The following is a 26,238-nucleotide window of genomic DNA, read 5'->3' as shown; positions in this document are numbered from 1 at the left end:
TGTTAATTTTATGTTAAAGGAATGTGGAATACGTAGGGACTGATGTTTATTTTCATGTTATGTTTATGCTTGCAAAAGTGGTTCGCCCCTTCTCTCCGATTTGGACAGCACTATAAATTATCTCCGGCCAAGGGGTCCGGGGTTGACATTGAAGACCAGACAGCTGGAGGCTGGAGGCCTCGGCCCTAAACGTCTAGACGTCTAGAATGATGATACGTTTTAGACGTCTAGACGTCTAGACAGAATAACGAAGTTGTATATCCATAAAATGTATCATCATTCTTCATCACCCCAACTTCTAAAATGCCCTTCAAGGAAGTCCTCATAGTCTCTCACACAATGTGTGAAATACATCTCCACAGTCAGATTGTTGGCACAAGGATGTTGTTGACACAAGGATCTAGACGAAGAAGCCCGGTATCCAAGGATCAGACACCCATCATATTTAATGCAACGAGGAGATCGGGGACCTGGATACATCCGTCAACCAGCACCATCGGGGATCCGAGTACAACCATCAAGCAAGGTGCACTTCAATTACTACATATTGGTCTTTACAAAACGACAACAGAGGTTTGATGATTGTATTTAATCGCATATGAAATCTCATGGTAGGTGAGTTATTAGTTGTTGAAATATATACTGTTTCCCTATATACACATATTGTTAAATGGGAATCTATCTGCATAACCATCAGCTAGTCTCATGAGCTATATGAAAGTGGGTGTAGTATGGAGGAAGATCTGTAACATGTGAAATGGTTGAACATGTATATCAATGAAAATGCTCTGTTCTTCCTGATATGGGCGCATCCCGTTCTTGGCATGTCCGCTGGTACAGAGGGTGCAACCGATGACGTCTCAGTCATTTCAGAGGTAGTAAACACTATAGAATGGAATCGTCCACCATTTCCTTTGTGTTTTTAGATACTATTGGATCGTACGTATACTTGTTTGACTTATTTTCCCTGAAAATAGAAATGAAATAGAGTATAATAGTGCAACACATTTGCAGAACACAAACGGAAGACAGGCAACAGGTTTGTGAACAGAAGGGCTTGTAACTGGAAATGGAATGATGACGATGCACCAAGATTATAAACTTAATTAGCAAAACTAAACAATATTGGGAGCTAATGTTCACACTGTGTTAAATCGAATATCGTTCTTAATAGTCAGCAACATTCAAGCTATAATGAAGAACAGTACGTATCCGACTCAGCTGCTAAAGTAAAGCGGAACAGGTACAACAATAGTGGACTATGGCATGTAATCTGTCACACATTTTAGACTATTATCCGATCTATTTGTCTCGCCTGTTGCGTCAAACAATAGAGAGCTTGGGGCCCATCCTGTCTCTTAACAAAGACACTGTTATACAATAAGCTGTTTCCAAAACATATAGCATACCTTCCGAACAATATAGCATCTTCAATGGTTTCTGGAAGCTTCTTGTTCTTTGTTTCCGGAAGCAGTAACGACAACAGTCCGGCGGAAACAGTGATAACCCCGAACACGATGAGTGGCAGAGCTTCCGCTAAGTTTCCTCCAACCATGACGCCCTGCAAAGTGGTGAGACAAATATGTTCTCCATAAATCATTTCGGAATTCATCTTCCAACTTGTGATTCTACCAAACTGTAAACCAGGATTTTAACAAGTAAACCAAAACGTTGCATCGTTAGTTACAAGGTCTTACAAGCTTACCAGATCTGATATATATGGAGCCACCATGCCACCAACGCCTTCAAATACAGAACACGCCCCTATGCCAGACTGACGCACCACCGTCGGGAAGATCTCAGCGGAGAAGACATACACCACCGCGAAAGCCGCCGACGCCCCAAACTTGCCGACCATAGCCAGGGTAACCGTGATCCACGTGTGTGCTGCAGCATGGAGGATGTTGAAGTGAGTTAGTGAGTTTGTTTTGACGCTGCTTTGAAAATACTTCCGTTATATGCTGGAGCGCATCATCTTTGTGTAAGAGGAAGGCCCGAGCTGACGCAGGCCTCAGATGTGTGCACAATGTCATTAAGAAAGTGATCAGATAACCCAACAAAAGTACAGAAGCTGTGCTTTTCTGCAAAAGTGTAATCCCAAATACAAACGTGTTACATTTGACCACTTTCGAAACGGCATTGTGTATTCGTACCTTTCGGCCATGGGAGCCGTGACAATTTAAACTTGTCAGAGGGGTACACAAAGCCTGTTCTAGGCTACCATGTGCATGACGTCTGTAAGTGTCGGTTCGAATCCCAACAAAAGTACTAGAATTTGTACTTTACTGAGAAACTGTAATCTTAAATGTAACATGTGTTACAGGTCTCCGATACATGATCAGGGCAAATCTGGGATACGAACAATTCGAGACAGGTTTCTGGTACACACCAGGGACGTAGTTCTTCAAAGAGAAGATCACCACCTCAGACCAATGAGCTACCTCATTGCCACACCATGTAAGCAGATAAAACATACAATGAAAGTTTGAACGAAATATACAATGACAAACACCGCGACCCGTGGTTCTTTGGCACAACGGATACCCAACGGATACCATAACAGTCGCGTCCTGTCTTGGAACTTCAACAACCCGCAACTCCACCTCTTTAAGACAGGCTTATGACCAAGTGAATAGAGCTAAGATAAATTGGACTCTTAGTACATGTTTCATATATCACGTCGTCTCAGTTTAATTTGGGAACAACGCCAAAAGGACCTGCGTCACTTCGAATAAAGAACATGACAAACAAGGCTTAAGTATACTCACACTTGTCACCATAGATAACTGGGAACACTGTTGCAATGCATGCCACTCCACCAAGAAGCATGCTTGCACAGTATAGTTTCTTTCTGCCCGTCTTCTCCAGGATAACAATGCACATGACATAAGCAGCTGTCTCTACAGCGGAGGAGATGGTGAAGTTGAAGAAGACGTCTCCGCTGAGGTTGCTGACGTTCAGACTGAGGCCGTAGTAGATGATGTTGATAGCAAACCTAGTTTAAGGATATATGGAATGCGATAGTGAGTTTGGTTCATGCTGATCGAACAACATTTCAGTAATAGTACGGCGTGTGGAAGGACAGCTGGAAGTAATGGCATGGCGTGTGTAAGGACAGCTGGAAGTAATAGCATGGCGTGTGGGAGGACAGCTCGAAGTAATAACATGAAGTGTGTAAGGACAGCTGGAAGCAATAGCATGGCGTGTGGAAGGACAGCTCGAAGTAATAACATGAAGTGTGGAAGGACAGCTGGAAGTAATAGCATGGCGTGTGGAAGGACAGCTGGAAGTAATGGCACGGCGTGTGGAAGGACAGCTGGAAGCAATAGCATGGCGTGTGGAAGGACAGCTGGAAGTAATGGCATGGCGTGTGGAAGGACAGCTGTCTCTACAGCGGAGGAGATGGTGAAGTTGAAGAAGACGTCTCCGCTGAGGTTGCTGACGTTCAGACTGAGGCCGTAGTAGATGATGTTGATAGCAAACCTAGTTTAAGGATATATGGAATGCGATAGTGAGTTTGGTTCATGCTGATCGAACAACATTTCAGTAATAGTACGGCGTGTGGAAGGACAGCTGGAAGTAATGGCATGGCGTGTGTAAGGACAGCTGGAAGTAATAGCATGGCGTGTGGGAGGACAGCTCGAAGTAATAACATGAAGTGTGTAAGGACAGCTGGAAGCAATAGCATGGCGTGTGGAAGGACAGCTGGAAGTAATAACATGAAGTGTGGAAGGACAGCTGGAAGTAATAGCATGGCGTGTGGAAGGACAGCTGGAAGTAATGGCACGGCGTGTGGAAGGACAGCTGGAAGCAATAGCATGGCGTGTGGAAGGACAGCTGGAAGTAATGGCATGGCGTGTGGAAGGACAGCTGGAAGTAATAGCATGGCGTGTGGAAGGACAGCTGGAAGTAATGGCATGGCGTGTGGAAGGACAGCTGGAAGTAATAGCATGGCGTGTGGAAGGACAGCTGGAAGTAATGGCATGGCGTGTGGAAGGACAGCTGGAAGTAATGGCATGGCGTGTGGAAGGACAGCTGGAAGTAATAGCATGGCGTGATGGAAGGACAGCTGGAAGTAATAGCATGGAAGTGTGGAAGGACAGCTGGAAGTAATGGCATGGCGTGGAAGGACAGCTGGAAGTAATGGCACGGCGTGTGGAAGGACAGCTGGAAGCAATAGCATGGCGTGTGGAAGGACAGCTGGAAGTAATAGCATGGCGTGTGGAAGGACAGCTGGAAGTAATGGCGTGTGGAAGGACAGTGGAAGTAATGGCATGGCGTGTGGAAGACAGCTGGAAGTAATAGCATGGCGTGTGGAAGGACAGCTGGAAGTAATGGCATGGCGTGTGGAAGGACAGCTGGAAGTAATGGCATGGCGTGTGGAAGGACAGCTTGAAGTAATGGCATGGCGTGTGGAAGGACAGCTGGAAGTAATGGCATGGCGTGTGGAAGGACAGCTGGAAGTAATGGCATGGCGTGTGGAAGGACAGCTGGAAGGAATGGTATGGCGTGTGGAAGGACAGCTTGAAGTAATGGCATGGCGTGCTGAAGGACAGCTGAAATAATGGCATGGCGTGTGGAAGCAATAGCATGGCGTGTGGAAGCAATAGCATGGCGTGTGGAAGGACACCTCGAAGACCTTGAAACATAACCAGTGCTATGCAGATGAACGAGACGGAATGGACATTTCCTCAAACCCTTCGAGAGTTTATATAGATTTTAGTGGATAATCAAACGAAATAATTGCTTGGTTTAAAACCACTTCTGATGTTCAGCATATATTACCGTGTATATTGAAGTGTTGAGAGAGAGAACAATTATCTGATCTACTACCTTTGGCTTTTCGGGTTTGAACTTAAACCTAAAATCTCTAACGAAATGATGATATAGCCGTAAAACAACTTTCACCCCGTGAACAAAACGCACACCTGTTTGACAAAGGCTACACCCGTAAAGATCACTTCACAACACGCGAATACAATAAATTCCTGGTTCATTAATATGTGACTATTTCTCTTCATAGTAATATAGGACCCGTGAAGATCCGGGGTAGAATAGGTCTTCAGCAACCCATGTGCTTGCCATAAAAAGGCGACTATGTTGTCGTAAGAGGCGACTAACGGGATCGGGTGGTCAGGCTCGCTGACTTGGTTGACACATGTCATCGGTTCCCAATTGCGCAGATCGATGCTCATGCTGTTGATCACTGGATTGTCTGGTCCAGACTCGATTATTTACAGACCGCCACCATATAGCTGGAATATTGCTGAGTGCGGCGTAAAACTAAACTCACTCACTCACTCACTCATAGTAATATACAATAAAAACTGAACAAAATGAAATGTTCTCTTTCACACGGAACTATCAGAATAATGGTGTACGGTTTGACCAAAAGAGAACAATGCATGGTTTGTATTATTTGTACAATTCTTGCAAAAATATAGTAAACAGTTTGATATCCTGCCATCATATTATTTTTGTAAACATAAATTGAGTACATTGTAGAAAACAAGAGTATGTATATTGTTAAATGTTTGTGACAATACGCGCACCTGGCCATGTATTAGACATCACTGTCCATAAAATGATATAGAAACATTCCATGACTAGTACAGTTCCGCATGAACATTTAATAAAACATATTAATAACGTATTATGTTTCTAAATATAAATTGATTATATTATAGAACACAAGACGGGTATATAGATAAATGTTTGTGACAAACGCGCACCTGGCAATTCATTAGACATCATTGTCCATACAATAAGTCCATGCCAGTACAATTCCTAACATATATGGGTGTATATACATTTAATACAAGTTAGTAATAACTGCCATAAAGTAATATAACATCAATGAAATCGTTGTTCACTAACCTGTTTATATCACATTACAATCCTGCATACTACACATCATGGGAACTACATACATTTTGAGGTTATGTCAAGGTTTCAGCTTCCAACACGTGCAAAAGTTTGTCAGTATCACTTATTTGGTCGTGTCTAAGTTCAAAGTGACAGTTGCTATATCGCGCGTAAATAAGTTGCAGTGCGGATCTAAGTTCTGAAATTTGGTTATAATTATTGTTGAAAAAAACAACCTCCATTTGTGAAAGACATATTTCCGGTAATACGACTGTAGTGTTGTTTCAGGAGATGTTGGTTTGCGGTTGTTCTCCTATGATCCAGTGACACCAGACATCCGAGTATGTTATATTTAAATTTTGTTTATATAAAAATAGATGTCTTATCAAGTCTTTAGATGTATGTTTCATTGCCTTATTCAGGGGCCAAGGCACAAGGACAGACCATGGATATTGGTACACAGGATATTACGCGGGACGTTTCCCTTGATTTAGAGATCGTTTGTACACATATTTGTAAAGTGTGTAATACAAAAACATTCTATCTATCTGCGTATTGTTAATTGTTTTTATTGTTTTTATAATTTGTGATACTACCAAAACGCCTCCGGTTACAATGTGAATTTCTATATTGGAATGGTTTGGTTCACCGTGAACAAAACTGAGAACAAACTTATCGTTATGCGTGTGTGACGCTGTCGTCGTTTGACGTTTAAGAGGAAAATAAATTTCATTTATGGCAAGCCACTTTCTACATAAAGAGTAAATCTGTAGCTGCAAGTAGATCCTGTAAAAAAACCTCGGCATTCATTGGGTTAAAACCACAGGGGTTTGAATCCCTGTTTGGAGAATAACTTTTAAAAATAAAAATCTAAACTTTTGCAATCGTATATTGTTTATATACGTTATGATTAACCTATACTTCATATTTGAACGAGATCGGTGAAGAAATAAATTTTTAAGAAAATTCCAAAGCTACACACATTACATAAAATACACAAGGGGTGACACTCGAGATGTTCAAACCTGATCGAAAACCGGACAGCCCGACTATTTTAACGTGCCGTTCAATCAAAATTTATGTTTTTCACAAAAAAATGTGTTGACCTTGCTGTTTATTCTTTTACCTTTTCTGCTCATTGTATTCAATTTCTCTACCTGCTTTTAATATTTGAACACTGACCCTCGCATTAGCACTACCCTCATTCTTTGAACAAGCGTCTGACCTCTCTTCGGTAAACATCGACAGTTTCCGTAATTCTTTCCGTGTAAAGCAGTTTCGAGACACGAAAATCGTTACATGGGCATAATGTAAACAATAACAAAAGACCCCATTTTCAACACCGATATGTGCGTTGATATTTCGTGTCAGCTCGCTATTGTCTCGAAATCGTACACATAAAACATGGATCTGAATGGTCACATTTATTGAATATAGTTACTATCTTTATTTTAGCATATTTGATGACGTATAATTCGATGATTTGGTCCGATTTTCTCCTGTTGTATTCTGGAAATAAACTGAACACCCAGTAATAGTAACTAGAAAACTGTTGTTTATCACATTACGTAATCAATAATAAATAGATCTAATACATGTGTAACACATGCAGCTTACCATTGATAAAATATTACTATTCCCCTGATGATGAGGACGGGCGTGGTGAACATGTGCCAAATTTTCATCTCGGGACCGTCCTCCAGCATCACACGTTTCATGACGTCCTTCGGCAGAGATCGGCCATTGACGCGAGCTAATTTGTTTATAATTTGTTCAGCTTCATCCACCCGACCACGTGACAGCAGCCATCTTGGAGATTCCGGTATTACCCTTTCAATGAGCAAACAAGGAACTTATTAGTCATATATATGGTGTCTTCTCTTCAAGACGACTATATTTGAGTAGACGAATGTGAAATGTTGTTTTTTACAGGTAATGAACAAAAGTGAAATGTTCTATAACACTTGAAAATGTATATCGATTCACTCTCATAAAAACGCACATACGCACGCAAGCTCCTTATCACGCTTCCAGGAACTTGCGCAGAGAGTGAGTGTTTCCTTACCACCAATATACTATAAAGAACACCGAAGGGATGGTCATCACGATCTGGAGATATTTCCACTCTCTGATGAAGTAGGCCGCAAGCGCCAGCACAAAGAGACCAAAGCACCAGAAGAACTCTATGGCAATTCCTGCAATGGTTCGTTTTGAGGGGCCAACGAGTTCAAGTCCTGAAATATATATAAATAACTGGAATAAAACTTAGGATACAAGAAAGCGACTTTTTATAACGCTAAGACATTTAATTGAAACCGTGTTTATTTCCACTACGGCTGAATAATGTCATCAACATTAGTGATTAAAACAGGCATCCTATTAGGGGGCCAGGGTAGTCTACTGGTTATGGCGTTCGCTCGTCACGCCGAAAACCCCGGTTCGATTCCCAACATGGGTACAATATGTGAAGCCCATTTCTTGTGTCCCCCGCCGTGATACTGCTGGAACATAGCTAAAAGCGGCGTAAAACTAAACTCACTCTCACTCACTTGTGGCATTCGCTGCACATGCTTGTAAGAACTAGTCACCGAAGCCTCATATAAGGAGATATCCTTCACATGTCTACCATAAAACTTTTTAAAAGTCTAAGTTCAATCATGTGGTAACCCTGATGAAACAAATATTGGGGCAAGAGTGGCTTGACGCTTTTAGAAAGAGCACATGTTCTATTGTATTTCAAACCCATTGAGATGCAGGCACTCCATCACGGAGCTGCTAAAGTGAAGGGTCACTGTTTGGAACGTTGAAGACACACAGTCTTGAGGGGGGTTTGCCACTCTGAATCTTTATGCCTTTAAGCACTGACGTAATTGGTGAGATTAAGGAGAAACGAGGCAAATATGCAGACCTTCTTCAAGAAATTTTATGGCTGCATCCTAGTTACCAAATTGGCCCACTCCTCATTGTTCTCTGCGCCTCAGCTTTGCTACCTCTCAATGTCTTAACTGACACTGAAATAAGTACCAGCGTTTACGGCCGGTAACACAGACCCTGTGATACTCTGGGTAATGTCGAAGGAAGGCCGCAGTGTTAGGGAGTCTTCACATTCTCCGAAAGGTTCTTGATGGTTCGACAGTGCTTCCTGGCAAAAGCCACATTCACAGCCCTGAGCTGATGATGAGCCTATCCGTTGTCCTGGAATCATGATGGGCCTAACCATGGTCCTGGAATCATGATGATCCTAACCGTGGTCCTGGAATCATGATGAGCCTAACCGTGGTCCTGGAATCATGATGAGCTTAACCATGGTCCTGGAATCATGATGATCCTAACAGTGGTCCTGGAATCATGATGATCCTAACCATAGTCCTGTAATCATGATGATCCTAACAATGGTCCTGGAATCAAGATGAGCCTTACGATGGCCCTGGAATCATGATGATCCTAACCGTGGTCCTGGAATCATGATGATCCTAACAATGGTCCTGGAATCATGATAATCCTAACCATGGTCCTGGAATCATGATGGGCCTAACCATCGTCCTGGAATCATGATGGGCCTAACCGTGGTCCTGGAATCATGATGATCCTAACGATGGTCCTGGAATCATGATGAACCTAACCGTGGTCCTGGAAACATGACGGGTCTAACTGTGGTCCTGGAATCATGATGATCCTAACAATGGTCCTGGAATCATGATAAGCCTAACAATGGTCCTGGAATCATGATGATCCTAACCGTGGTCCTGGAATCATGATGATCCTAACGATGGTCCTGGAATCATGATGATCCTAACCATGGTCCTGGAATCATGATGATCCTAACGATGGTCCTGGAATCATGATGATCCTAACAATGGTCCTGGAATCATTATGAGCCTAACCATCGTCCTGGAATCTTGATGATCCTAACGATGGTCCTGGAATCATGATGAACCTAACCGTGGTCCTGGAATCATGATGGTCCTAACAATGGTCTTATAATCATGATGATCCTAACCATGGTCCTGGAATCATGATGAGCTTAACCGTGGTACTGGAATTATGATGATCCAAACCGTGGTCCTATAATCATGATGGTCCTAACAATGGTCCTGTAATCATGATGATCCTAACAGTGGTCCTGGAATCATGATGAGCCTAGCCGTAGTCCTGGAATCATGATGATCCTAACCGTGGTCCTGGAATCATGATTAACTTAACCGTGGTCCTTGAATCATGATGAGCCTAACCGTAGGCCTGTAATCATGATGACCCTAACCGTGGTCCTGGAATCATGATGATCCTAACAATGGTCCTCGAATCATGATGACCCTAACCGTGGTCCTGGAATCATGATGATCCTAACAATGGTCCTCGAATCATGATGATACTAACCGTGGTCCTGGGATCATGATGATCCTAACAATGGTCTTATAATCATGATGGTCCTAACAATGGTCCTGGAATCATGATGAACCTAACCGTGGTCCTGGAATCATGATGATGTCCTGGAATCCTGATCCAAACCGTGGTCCTGATCCTAACCAATGGTCCTGGAATCATGATGATCCTAACCATGGTCCTGGAATCATGATGAACCTAACCGTGGTCCTGGAATTGATGATCTAATGATCCTGTAATCATGATGATCCTAACCATGGTCCTGGAATCATGATGATCCTAACCATGGTCCTGTAATCATGATGAATCCTAACCGTGGTCCTGGAATCATGATGAGCCTAACCGTGGTCCTGGAATCATGATGATCCTAACAATGGTCCTGGAATCATGATGAACCTAACCGTGGTCCTGGAATCATGATGATCCTAACAATGGTCCTGGAATCATGATGATCCTAACCGTGGTCCTGTAATCATGATGATCCTAACCGTGGTCCTGGAATCATGATGGTCCTAACCATGGTCCTGGAATCATGATGATCCTAACAGTGGTCCTGGAATCATGATGATCCTAAGTGATGGTCCTGGTCCTGGAATCATGATGATCCTAACCGTGGTCCTGGAATCATGATGATCCTAACCGTGGTCCTTGAATCATGATGGTGGTCCTGTAATCATGATGATCCTAATGGTCCTGATAATCATGATAATAATGGTCCTAACAATGGTCCTGGAATCATGATGATCCTAACCGTGGTCCTATGGTCCTTATAATCATGATGATGGTCCCTAACAATGGTCCTAATGATCCTAACCGTGGTCCTGGAATGGTCCCTATAATCATAATCATGATCCTTACCATGGTCCTGGAATCATGATTACCCTAACCGTGGTCCTGTAATCATGATGAGCCTAACCATGGTCCTGGAATCATGATAGGCCTAACCATGGTCCTGGAATCATGATGAGTCCAACCGTGTTCCTTGAATCACTAAGAAAGCAAGCTGGCGATCATAGTAACATCGTAACCCATGGTAACCTCATTCGGCTGAGTCTAAACTTAAGTAGTCAATTTATAACCAGATGAAAGAGGAATCCCTTGAGATGATTACCATATCAGTGAAGAAAATTAAAATCTTTTAATTTATTCATGAATAAATCTCTGAATCTATTTCACGCAGTTGTAAAGGCGTATTCAGTTTGATAGTATCAAAACATTGTTGTCCATATATTCCATCACTTAACCAGTGACTGGACAAGCAAATACTCAATGTAGGATAAATGAAATCTTTCACTGTCCAACTCACCTATAACAAAGGCAATCATGAATGTAGACATGGCCGCTATCCCCGTGAAGAATCGGAACACAGCGAACACGATGAAGTTTGGAGAGAAAGCTAGTGCGATGCCGAACACCATCTGGATGACACCACTGGCCAGGAGAGTCCGCTTGCGTCCAACACTGTGGAGATTGAATGCACATAAATAAAGTTCACAACTACTGAGAGAGAAGGACAGTTTGGGAATGATTGATTACACCTACATTGTATATAGTTCACAGATACTGAGAGAGGACAGTTTGGGAATGATTAAATACACCTACATTGTATATAGTTCACAGATACTGAGAGAGGACAGTTTGGGAATGATTGAATACACCTACATTGTATATAGTTCACAGATACTGAGAGAGGACAGTTTGGGAATGATTGATTACACACCACATTGTATATAGTTCACAGATACTGAGTTTGGGAATGGGAATGATTGATTACACCTACATTGTATATATCACAGATACTGAGAGAGAGGACAGTTTGGGAATGATTGATTACACCTACATTGTATATAGTTCACAGATACTGAGAGAGGACAGTTTGAGAATGATTAAATACACCTACATTGTATATAGTTCACAGAAGGATTAAATACACCTACATTGTATATAGCTCACAGATACTGAGAGAGGACAGTTTGGGAATGATTGATTACACCTACATTGTATATAGTTCACAGAAGGATTAAATACACCTACATTGTATATAGTTCACAGAAGGATTGAATACACCTACATTGAACATAGTTCACAGCTACTGAGAGAGGACAGTTTGGGAATGATTAAATACACCTACATTGTATATAGTTCACAGATACTGAGAGAGGACAGTTTGGGAATGATTGATTACACCTACATTGTATATAGTTCACAGATACTGAGAGAGGACAGTTTGGGAATGATTAAATACACCTACATTGTATATAGGTCACAGATACTGAGAGAGAGGACAGTTTGGGGGAATGATTGATTACACCTACATTGTATATAGTTCACAGATACTGAGAGGACAGTTTGGGAATGATTAAATACACCTACATTGTATATAGGTCACAGATACTGAGAGAGGACAGTTTGGGAATGATTGATTACACCTACATTGTATATAGTTCACAGATACTGAGAGAGGACAGTTTGGGAATGATTGATTACACCTACATTGTATATAGTTCACAGAAGGATTAAATACACCTACATTGTATATAGTTCACAGATACTGAGAGAGGACAGTTTGGGAATGATTGATTACACCTACATTGTATATAGTTCACAGAAGGATTAAATACACCTACATTGTATATAGGTCACAGATACTGAGAGAGGACAGTTTGGGAATGATTGATTACACCTACATTGTATATAGTTCACAGATACTGAGAGAGGACAGTTTGGGAATGATTGAACACACCTACATTGTATATAGTTCACAGATACTGAGAGAGGACAGTTTGGGAATGATTGAATACACCTACATTGTATATAGTTCACAGATACTGAGAGGACAGTTTGGGAATGATTGATTACACCTACATTGTATATAGTTCACAGATACTAAGAGAGGACAGTTTGGGAATGTTTGAATACACCTACATTGTATATAGTTCACAGATACTGAGAGAGGACAGTTTGAGAATGACACCTACACCTACATTGTATATAGTTCACAGATACTGAGAGAGGACAGTTTGGGAATGATTGATTACACCTACATTGTATATAGTTACACAGATAGTTCACAGAAATGGATTGAATACACCTACATTGAATATAGTTCACAGATACTGAGAGAGGACAGTTTGGGAATGATTAAATACACCTACATTGTATATAGTTCACAGATACTAAGAGAGGACAGTTTGGGAATGATTGAATACACCTACATTGTATATAGTTCACAGATACTGAGAGAGGACAGTTTGGGAATGATTGAATACACCTACATTGTATATAGTCTCACAGATACTGAGAGAGGACAGTTTGGGAATGATTGAATACACCTACATTGTATATATAGTTCACAGATACTAAGAGAGGACAGTTTGGGAATGATTGAATACACCTACATTGTATATAGTTCACAGATACTAAAGAGAGGACAGTTTGGGTATGATTGAATACACCTACATTGTATATAGTTCACAGATACTGAGAGAGGACAGTTTGGGAATGATTGATTACACCTACATTGTATATAGTTCACAGATACTGAGAGAGAGGACAGTTTGGGAATGATTGAATACACCTACATTGTATATAGTTCACAGATACTGAGAGAGAGGACAGTTTGGGAATGATTAAATACACCTACATTGTATATAGTTCACAGAAGGATTAAATACACCTACATTGTATATAGTTCACAGATACTGAGAGAGAGGACAGTTTGAGAATGATTGATTACACCTACATTGTATATAGTTCACAGAAATATGATTAAATACACCTACATTGTATATAGTTCACAGAAGGATTAAATACACCTACATTGTATATAGTTCACAGAATGATTAAATACACCTACATTGTATATAGTTCACAGATACTGAGAGAGGACAGTTTGGGAATGATTGATTACACCTACATTGTATATAGTTCACAGAAGGATTAAATACACCTACATTGTATATAGTTCACAGATACTGAGAGAGGACAGTTTGGGAATGATTGATTACACCTACATTGTATATAGTTCACAGAAGGATTAAATACACCTACATTGTATATATATAGTTCACAGAAGGATTGAATACACCTACATTGAACATAGTTCACAGCTACTGAGAGAGGACAGTTTGGGAATGATTAAATACACCTACATTGTATATAGTTCACAGATACTGAGAGAGGACAGTTTGGGAATGATTGATTACACCTACATTGTATATAGTTCACAGATACTGAGAGAGGACAGTTTGGGAATGATTGATTACACCTACATTGTATATAGGTCACAGATACTGAGAGAGGACAGTTTGGGAATGATTGATTACACCTACATTGTATATAGTTCACAGCTACTGAGAGAGGACAGTTTGGGAATGATTAAATACACCTACATTGTATATAGGTCACAGATACTGAGAGAGGACAGTTTGGGAATGATTGATTACACCTACATTGTATATAGTTCACAGAAGGATTAAATACACCTACATTGTATATAGTTCACAGAAGGATTAAATACACCTACATTGTATATAGGTCACAGATACTGAGAGAGGACAGTTTGGGAATGATTGATTACACCTACATTGTATATAGTTCACAGAAGGATTGAATACACCTACATTGAACATAGCTCACAGATACTGAGAGAGGACAGTTTGGGAATGATTGAATACACCTACATTGTATATAGTTCACAGATACTAAGAGAGGACAGTTTGGGAATGATTGAATACACCTACATTGTATATAGTTCACAGATACTAAGAGAGGACAGTTTGGGAATGATTGAATACACCTACATTGTATATAGTTCACAGATACTACAGACAGTTTGGGAAGGACACCTACATTTGAGAACAGTTTGGGAATGATTGAATACACCTACATTGTATATCACAGATTCACAGATACTGAGAGAGGACAGTTTGGGAATGTTTGAATACACCTACATTGTATATAGTTCACAGATACTGAGAGAGGACAGTTTGAGAATGATTAAATACACCTACATTGTATATAGTTCACAGATACTGAGAGAGGACAGTTTGAGAATGATTAAATACACCTACATTGTATATAGTTCACAGATACTGAGAGAGGACAGTTTGGGAATGATTGAATACACCTACATTGTATATATAGTTCACAGATACTCAAGAGAGAGAGGTCAGTTTGGGAATGATTGAATACACCTACATTGTATATAGTTCACAGATACTGAGAGAGGACAGTTTGGGAATGATTGAATACACCTACATTGTATATAGTTCACAGATACTGAGAGAGGACAGTTTGGGAATGATTGAATACACCTACATTGTATATAGTTCACAGATACTGAGAGAGGACAGTTTGGGAATGATTGAATACACCTACATTGTATATAGTTCACAGATACTAAGAGAGGACAGTTTGGGAATGATTGAATACACCTACATTGTATATAGGTCACAGATACTGAGAGAGGACAGTTTGGGAATGATTAAATACACCTACATTGTATATAGTTCACAGATACTGAGAGAGGACAGTTTGGGAATGATTGAATACACCTACATTGTATATAGTTCACAGATACTGAGAGAGGACAGTTTGGGAATGATTAAATACACCTACATTGTATATAGTTCACAGAAGGATTAAATACACCTACATTGTATATAGTTCACAGATACTGAGAGAGGACAGTTTGAGAATGATTGATTACACCTACATTGTATATAGTTCACAGAAGGATTAAATACACCTACATTGTATATAGTTCACAGAAGGATTAAATACACCTACATTGTATATAGTTCACAGAATGATTAAATACACCTACATTGTATATAGTTCACAGATACTGAGAGAGGACAGTTTGAGAATGATTAAATACACCTACATTGTATATAGTTCACAGAATGATTAAATACACCTACATTGTATATAGTTCACAGATACTGAGAGAGGACAGTTTGAGAATGATTAAATACACCTACATTGTATATAGTTCACAGAAGGATTAAATACACCTACATTGTATATAGTTCACAGATACTGAGAGAGGACAGTTTGGGAATGATTAAATACACCTACATTGTATATAGTTCACAGAAGGATTAAATACACCTACATTGTATATAGTTCACAGATACTGAGAGAGGACAGTTTGAGAATGATTAAATACACCTACATTGTATATAGTTCACAGAAGGATTAAATACACCTACATTGTATATAGTTCACAGAAGGATTCAATACACCTACATTGTATATAGTTCACAGAAGGATTAAATACACCTACATTGTATATAGTTCACAGAAGGATTAAATACACCTACATTGTATATAGTTTACAGATACTGAGAGAGGGACAGTTTGTTCACAGAATGATTAAATACACCTACATTGTATATATCACAGTTTGAGAATGAGAAATACACCTACATTGTATATAGTCACATATAGTTCACAGAAGGATTAAATACACCTACATTGTATATAGTTCACAGATACTGAGAGAGGAGAGTTTGAGAATGATTAAATACACCTACATTGTATATAGTTCGCAGAAGGATTAAATACACCTACATTGTATATAGTTCACAGAAGGATTAAATACACCTACATTGTATATAGTTCAAAGAAGGATTAAATACACCTACATTGTATATAGTTCACAGAAGGATTAAATACACCTACATTGTATATAGTTTACAGATACTGAGAGAGGACAGTTTGGGAATGATTAAATACACCTACATTGTATATAGTTCACAGATACTGAGAGAGGACAGTTTGAAAATGATTAAATACACCTACATTGTATATAGTTCACAGAAGGATTAAATACACCTACATTGTATATAGGTCACAGATACTGAGAGAGGACAGTTTGGGAATGATTGATTACACCTACATTGTATATAGTTCACAGAATGATTAAATACACCTACATTGTATATAGTTCACAGGATGATTAAATACACCTACATTGTATATAGTTCACAGATACTGAGAGAGGACAATTTGGGAATGATTGAATACACCTACATTGTATATAGTTCACAGAATGATTAAATACACCTACATTGTATATAGTTCACAGGATGATTAAATACACCTACATTGTATATAGTTCACAGATACTGAGAGAGGACAGTTTGGGAATGATTGAATACACCTACATTGTATATAGTTCACAGAATGATTAAATACACCTACATTGTATATAGTTCACAGGATGATTAAATACACCTACATTCTATATAGTTCACAGGATGATTAAATACACCTACATTGTATATAGTTCACAGATACTGAGAGAGGACAGTTTGAGAATGATTAAATACACCTACATTGAATATAGTTCACAGAATGATTAAATACACCTACATTGTATATAGTTCACAGGATGATTAAATACACCTACATTGTATATAGTTCACAGGATGATTAAATACACCTACATTCTATATAGTTCACAGGATGATTAAATACACCTACATTGTATATAGTTCACAGATACTGAGAGAGGACAGTTTGAGAATGATTAAATACACCTACATTGAATATAGTTCACAGAATGATTAAATACACCTACATTGTATATAGTTCACAGGATGATTAAATACACCTACATTGTATATAGTTTACAGATACTGAGAGAGGACAGTTTGGGAATGATTGAATACATGTACATTGTATATAGTTCACAGAATGATTAAATACACCTACATTGTATATAGTTCACAGGATGATTAAATACACCTACATTGTATATAGTTCAGAGGATGATTAAATACACCTACATTGTATATAGTTCACAGATACTGAGAGAGGACAGTTTGAGAATGATTAAATACACCTACATTGAATATAGTTCACAGAATGATTAAATACACCTACATTGTATATAGCTCACAGATACTAAGAGAGGACAGTTTGGGAATGATTAAATACACCTACATTGTATATAGTTCACAGAAGGATACACCTACATTTAAATACACCTGACATTATATATAGTTCACAGAAGGATTAAATACACCTACATTGTATATAGTTCACAGAAGGATTGAATACACCTACATTGAATATAGTTCACAGATACTGAGAGAGGACAGTTTGGGAATGATTAAATACACCTACATTGTATATAGTTCACAGAAGGATTAAATACACCTACATTGTATATAGTTCACAGAAGGATTAAATACACCTACATTGTATATAGTTCACAGAAGGATTGAATACACCTACATTAAATATAGTTCACAGATACTGAGAGAGCACAGTTTGGGAATGATTAAATACACCTACATTGTATATAGTTCACAGATACTAAGAGAGGTCAGTTTGGGAATGATTGAATACACCTACATTGTATATAGTTCACAGCTACTGAGAGAGGACAATTTGGGAATGATTAAGTACACCTCCATTGTATATAGTTCACAGAATGATTAAATACACCTACATTGTATATAGTTCACAGGATGATTAAATACACCTACATTGTATATAGTTCACAGAATGATTAAATACACCTACATTGTATATAGTTCACAGAATGATTAAATACACCTACATTGTATATAGTTCACAGAAGGATTAAATACACCTACATTGTATATAGTTCACAGAATGATTAAATACACCTACATTGTATATAGTTCACAGAATGATTAAATACACCTACATTGTATATAGTTCACAGAATGATTAAATACACCTACATTGTATATAGTTCACAGAATGATTAAATACACCTACATTTGTATATAGTTCACAGAATGATTAAATACACCTACATTGTATATAGTTCACAGAAGGATTAAATACACCTACATTGTATATAGTTCACAGAATGATTAAATACACCTACATTGTATATAGTTCACAGAATGATTAAATACACCTACATTGTATATAGTTCACAGAATGATTAAATACACCTACATTGTATATAGTTCACAGAATGATTAGAATACACCTACATTGTATATAGTTCACAGAATGATTAAATACACCTACATTGTATATAGTTCACAGAATGATTAAATACACCTACATTGTATATAGTTCACAGAATGATTAAATACATCTACATTGTATATAGTTCACAGAATGATTAAATACACCTACATTGTATATAGTTCACAGAATGATTAAATACACCTACATTGTATATAGTTCACAGAATGATTAAATACACCTACATTGTATATAGTTCACAGGATGATTAAATACACCTACATTGTATATAGTTCACAGAATGATTAAATACACCTACATTGTATATAGTTCACAGAATGATTAAATACACCTACATTGTATATAGTTCACAGAATGATTAAATACACCTACATTGTATATAGTTCACATAATGATTAAATACACCTACATTGTATATAGTTCACAGAATGATTAAATACACCTACATTGTATATAGTTCACAGAATGATTAAATACACCTACATTGTATATAGTTCACAGATACTGAGAGAGGACAGTTTGGGAATGATTAACAGGATGTGGTGTCTTACGTTAGAAAAACATCTATGCTTCTTTGATATTGCAGTACTATTACACATCGGTACTTACGTAATCCAATCTCATGAATGTCTTTGTGGTACGTTTGCCTATGACATTGTTAAACATGTATTTCTTTATTGTAATGAAACGCAGTATGAAAGAGACAGACTAACTGAAGATTTAATCTACATTCTTGATGTAGAAACGTTTAGTAACCTTTGGAATAATGATGACGATATATTACTCTGTTTTCTACTTGGGGGTCGCCCTACTCAGTGCACGAAGGACCTCGACTATGAAACATGGGCAATGTGCATAAGCCGAATATGCAGAACTATTAAGTTGTGGAAACGATATTTCTATGAATGTGTATAATTTCTGACATGTGTAAATACCATTCACATAATACCATATGTGTATATCCATATAATACCATATTGATTTACTTGTTGTAATGTACCTGTAAACCTTGTATTTATCTTCATATGCTATGGAGGAAATAAAGTACATCTATCTTTGGGGAATTGAATACATGTATATGTATATAGTTCACTAAATCTGAGGGAGATCACCGATACTGAGGAAGAGAAGAACATCTTGGGGGTTGAATACATATATGTAGTTTACAGATACTGAGGGAGAAGGACAGTTTGGGAATTGAATATATGTATATAGTTCACCGATACTAAGGGAGATCACCGATACTGAGAGAGAGAGAGGAACATCTTGGGGGTTGAATACATATATGTAGTTTACAGATACTGAGGGAGAAGGACAGTTTGGGAATTGAATATATGTATATAGTTCACCGATACTAAGGGAGATCACCGATACTGAGAGAGAGAGGAACATCATGGGGGTTGAATACATATATGTAGTTTACAGATACTGAGGGAGAAGGACAGTTTGGGAATTGAATATATGTATATAATTCACCGATACTAGGGGAGATCACCGATACTGAGAGAGAGAGGAACATCTCGGGGATTGAATACATATATGTAGTTTACAGATACTGAGGGAGAAGGACAGTTTGGGAATTGAATATATGTATATAATTCACCGATACTAGGGAGATCACCGATACTGAGAGAGAGAGGAACATCTCGGGGATTGAATACATATATGTAGTTTACAGATACTGAGGGAGAAGGACAGTTTGGGAATTGAATATATGTATATAGTTCACCGATACTGAGGGAGATCACCGATACTGAGAGAGAGAGGAACATCATGGGGATTGAATACATATATGATACTGAGGGAGAAGGACAGTTTGGGAATTGAATATATGTATATAATTCACCGATACTAGGGGAGATCACCAGAACATCTCGGGATTGAATACATATATAGTTTACAGATACTGAGGGAGAAGGACAGTTTGGGAATTGAATATATGTATATAGTTCACCGATACTGAGGGAGATCACCGATACTGAGAGAGAGAGGAACATCGTGGGGATTGAATACATATATGTAGTTTACAGATACTGAGGGAGAAGGATAGCTCATATAGTACTCAGGGTTCTGCAACACGTGCAGCATTGTGCTGGTGTCATTTCTACTTTATGTATAAGATGAGAGTCTCGACAATCTGACATATTTATGACACAAGTAGCATTAGAGTTTAAGTTATTTATCCACCATTTAAGAAAACAAGAGCACTCACATGTCTGTGATGATCCCGAACACGACCGCCCCTGCCAACATTCCCCCGAAACCAACCATGTTCAGATGGGAGCGGAAAGAGGCGTGGTCACACACCATGTCAAACTGAAATGGAAACTGATCATCGTGATGAAGACGTTTAAGTAAAGGGTGATGGTAAACCGCTTTACATATAATTTATTAACGCTATCGATGACTCGATGTCCATTGCCTTCGTCACCACTCACCTATTTCCTTAACCTGGTTCAGAGATTCTTCATGAATACATTAACAGACTGACTGTGAGTTAGATGGTTTGGTCTTACACCACTATTTCAGTGTCGTGTCACTATGGCGTGTCGGGTGAATACTGGGTGAGGTGAGGTGAAATTGGGTTTAACGTCGTGCTTGAGAATATTTCGCTCACATGACGACGTGCATGCGTGTGTATGTGTATGTGCGGCTGCTTGTACTAGCCCAGACTGAAGCTGGTTTTATAGGGCTAGCCCGCTGAGATACCATGCCGCAGTGAAGCATGAATACCCCACTCAGACACAGTATACTGACTCCGAGCCAACCAGTCCTTGTTGTACCCATTAATGCCGAGCGCCAGGCAGGGCCCAACAAGTACCATATTTTAACGTCTTTTGGTATGACGCGGTCGGGGATCGAACCCGCGACCTTCCGCTCTCCGGGCGGACGCTCTAACCACTACACCACGGAGGCGGTCGGGTGAATACTGGAAGGAAGTAAGGATGTCGCTGACGTTTACACTCAAAGGGTGCTGATAAACGTCGGATCATATATGTCCAGCGCGATAGAGAGATTTGAACACACGATATTCGGGCCTACCACGACCTAGTGAATAGTGCTGTCCCGAGATCGATACTATTGTCATACGTAAGTGAAACACAACACACGCAATACATAAATTTCTTAGCTCACTGATCCCTGCCTTTGTAATGTTTTTGGGCAGTGTTTAACCAAATGTAATCTGGTATTGACTAATATTTTACTTCACCATTAGTTGCAACTTAGTTTTGAAGAAACACTAGACAACGATTTGTTGTTCACCAAACTGACTAAAAGCTAACATAATGATATTACAGTAATACAGATCGTAATGGCCATCTATAAAACAATGCATGAGCACGACCAGAGTTGACATTGGCTTATCCCAGAATGACACGAAGCTTAGATCATGGTGTACCTGGGTTATTACTGTAGATGTAAAAGTCGATTGATCGTACACCCATCGATGACAAGTTGTCTGTGATTTGTTACTTCCGTGCGATGTAGCAGAACTGTTCGTGACGTCATACAGGCGGCATGAGGCATAGCTCTCTGATTGGTCAGTGGTTTCCATGGGTATAGACTGGTTGACCAGAGAGGCGTGATATGGGCTTTGTATCCTGTAGGTGTCGTTTGGCATAGAAAATATCTTGCATCTGAAAATGTTCACATGAGGTTCATTTTAGTCTTCATTTTGTCTTTACAGCTGCAGAGTTATGAATGTTTGTAACTCCACAGGTACATATAAACGTCTGGACATATAAACGTCTGGACATATAAACGTCTGGACATATAAACGTCTGGACACAAACCTGTTACTGATAGCAAGAGTAACAAGTAATTTACGGCAGCAAATTACAGAAATAAAGAGCCCAACCCGAGAGACATAAACCAACAAAGTTACATTTGTTTTAATTGTAGCACGACAAGCTGTTCTGACTACATTTGACAACCTTGTTCGCCACACAGTTAGGACACATATAATGTCATGATATATTAAAAAGGAAATATCACAAATTACAGAATTAGCTAGTCATACACTAAAATAATATTTGTTTATTAATATATATTTGCAGAGTGGATGGATCAGTCCTTAACAGTTAAATTATTGTAATAATGCTTCGGATTTCTGGGGAGATGCTGATTTCCGACCATAAATGTTTTTCATTTTGTAGGTGGTATTAGGTGTAAACATCGACTCAAGGGGCATTTTTCTCCAAACATCTACAGTGTCTAAAGGTCAGTCGGTGCTGTTGGTGATATTAGGTGTGAACATCGACATCGAACATGACACTAGGCAATACACATGGCGTCACCCAATTCCCTTGAAGCAGAGTTGAGTTGAGTTGAGTTGGGCTTTACGTCACATCGGCATTATTCAAGCCATATAGTGACGAGAACAAGTCTGCATCAACAAACATTGTAAGTACAGAGTCAAAATAAGTCTTATTTCAAAAACATTTATTCATTACATTGTCATTTAAAACAGAAAAAGTCATAGCACTAAATTTAAAAGCAGGCAATGTGTTAGTCACATTACACATTTACAATTTATGATACAGATCAACTTCCCTCAGGTAGTTCACTATCAGATGAGCGCTCACGCGGGAGAACAGATCTTTCAGATTTGTTGCATCATAATGTGAGTCCCTTGCAGACGATACGTCCACACAGTCAAGCAGAATATGTTTGATGGTGAAAAGTTCATCGCAAGAGACACAAATGGGGGGTGTCCATCCCCATCCGTTTTCAGCAGATAGTCATGTGTAAACCGACTGTGGCCAATACGAGTTCGTCGTAAAATTACCTCATCACGTCTTGACTGACAACCCAAGTAGGTATAACCAATTGTTCCCTTGAAGCAGAGTTGACTTGACTATTTCTTAATTTCTGAGGGCATTCTCTCTAGTACAACTGTATCTATAGGAATAAGTTACAAATCTGATCACTCATATATTATGCTCGATTTAGACCTTAACCCAATTGAAAGAGGCCCTGGATATTGGAAATCAAATGCCAACTTACTGCATGATAGAGATTACGTTAACCTGGTAATGGAAAATATACAAAATACTTTCAATGAAGTCAAAGCATCGGGAGAAACTGATGATATGACTTTCAAAATACATGACCAGTTTGTATCTGAAATGTTAAAAATTGGTGTAACTAGCACTGATGGTCAAAAAGACTTACATTAAATGGTAAAATAACGATTATCAAATCACAAATAATCCCTTTATTTACACGTCTGTTTTCAGCCCTTCCATTGCCGGACAAAACCTTCTATAAATCGCTAAACTCAATCTGGTTTAAGTTTATTTGGAACGGAATACGAGATCAAATAAAAAGAAGAATGTTTATATATGATCATTCAAAAGGAGGACTTGACATGGACTTGACATCAATTAAAAAGGCTAATTAAAAACATTAAGAATGATTTTGAGAAAGATGTTTTAACTATTTATAATGAGTTGCAAACTTTTGACATTAGAAATATTCACGAATTCAGAAATCTCCCTTTCATGAGTTTCGTTCCCTATAATGATTTTAGAACATACTTTAAGTGGTATCAATGTGTAATTAGATATATTCGGAGCCTAATGACTGATTCGGGACACTTAACAGAATTCAGTGTCTTGAAATACGACTTCAGTTTAAAAGATAATTTCATTACCTATTTCAGATTGATAAGGTTTATACCGAACTAATGGATTAACTTATCAAAAGATAACTTGGTTAACAGAACAAATTCAAATATTAACTGTAAAACTCTCAGGGACAATAGCTCATCACTAGAGTGTACATGTATGTATAAACTGATTCGTAATGATGATTGTATCTGTTCTCTTCAAGATCTTATTAAATGAAACTAAATGTGTTGGATGCACACATGTCAGAAAATTACCTTTCCAATGTTTTAATACAATACGAAATTGTGTGGAGGACACTATAAAATCATCCATCGTATCATACCATCAAAATCATTTCTTTTCAAAATAGGATTTTGCCAATCAGAAGGTGAAACACTAGAACATATATGTTTTCCTGTCGAAAAGTTCTATTTATGATAAATGAGTTCAAATTTTGGAATGAAGAAAGACACTATTTATAAATAGGTCTAAATATGAATAATTTCCTTCTTGGTGATCCAAAAATGAATATCCTTGAAAAACACCTTTGTATGATAACCAAGCGTTATATTCAAAATTGTCATTACAATAAGACTATTCCCATATTTACCCAATTATTACCTCTAATAAAACATAATCACAAAAAAGAAAACGTCATTTCAGGAGGCAATACCAAATTTACAGAAAAATGGGCACTCCTACAAATATAGATTGATGCAAACCAAACCAATGTTGATCAATTCGTACTCTCTCCTCTTCCTTTCTCCACCTTCTTCCTTTCCTATATTCCGATATCATTTTCTTTGTACTTTATTCATACAACCATTAAGGGTCATGTTATCCCGAAACATCTACAGTTTCTAAAGGTCAGTCGGTGATGTTGGTGATATTAGGTTTGAACATCGACTCAAGGGTCATTTTATCATGTACAGTTTCTAAGGATTAGTCGCAACAATCCATAAAACCTTCAAAGTTCCGCGTGCTTATACTACGCTCTCAGATCAATGCCTCGTTTAATGGTCCCGTACATCACAACACCATGCTATGGAAAAAGATCCTAAGCTGTACCAACACTACTGTTCAAATTGAAAAACGATACCCGATACCCGTGCTGCAGGTATGATTTCTATTATTGTATGGACATGATTCAAGTTATAGGATTTATGACATTTAAAAGTTGTTGCACACCTACCTGTATTCCGGCATATCCAGGATAAACACCGGAAGCATAGTCTGGAAGGCGGAAGTGATACATGCTAGGCAGACCAGGAAATATACTCGGCGCTGATAGGGGCCAAACTCACCCACCTCTTTCAATATCTCATCAAACTTCATTTTTCAAAACTGAAATGTAAGAAAAAAATCATTAAAATATTCATGGGTGAAACGTGCTTTG

General features: G+C 38.5%; 1 protein-coding gene across 1 annotated transcript; it reads right to left on the bottom strand.

Moving 5' to 3' along the window:
* Nucleotides 1–570: 570 nt before the first annotated feature.
* Nucleotides 571–26,238, bottom strand: LOC124253180 (organic cation transporter protein-like). Its single transcript, XM_046686901.1, has 11 exons — nt 26,035–26,238; nt 22,631–22,868; nt 21,443–21,546; nt 11,555–11,709; nt 7,931–8,099; nt 7,483–7,695; nt 3,325–3,483; nt 2,769–2,995; nt 1,706–1,887; nt 1,410–1,561; nt 571–967 (listed from the first exon to the last, which is right to left on the bottom strand). Exons 1-11 carry the CDS (start codon nt 26,175–26,177, stop codon nt 886–888), a joined length of 1,824 nt encoding a protein of 607 aa, XP_046542857.1. The 5' UTR covers nt 26,178–26,238; the 3' UTR covers nt 571–885.

Source organism: Haliotis rubra, unplaced genomic scaffold (assembly GCF_003918875.1).
Source record: "Haliotis rubra isolate DU_JTF1 unplaced genomic scaffold, ASM391887v1 Scf114, whole genome shotgun sequence".
Classification (NCBI taxonomy): domain Eukaryota; kingdom Metazoa; phylum Mollusca; class Gastropoda; order Lepetellida; family Haliotidae; genus Haliotis; species Haliotis rubra.
This window is presented reverse-complemented; position numbering and strand designations above follow the sequence as displayed.

Coding starts and splice junctions, on each gene's coding strand:
- LOC124253180 (XM_046686901.1), bottom strand. CDS start 26,177: ATGAAGTTTGATGAGATATTGAAAGAGGTGGGTGAGTTTGGCCCCTAT. Junction 21,547..22,630: donor CATCTACAGTAATAACCCAG/GTACACCATGAT, acceptor TTTCCATTTCAG/TTTGACATGGTGTGTGACCA. Junction 1,562..1,705: donor CTCCATATATATCAGATCTG/GTAAGCTTGTAA, acceptor ACCACTTTGCAG/GGCGTCATGGTTGGAGGAAA.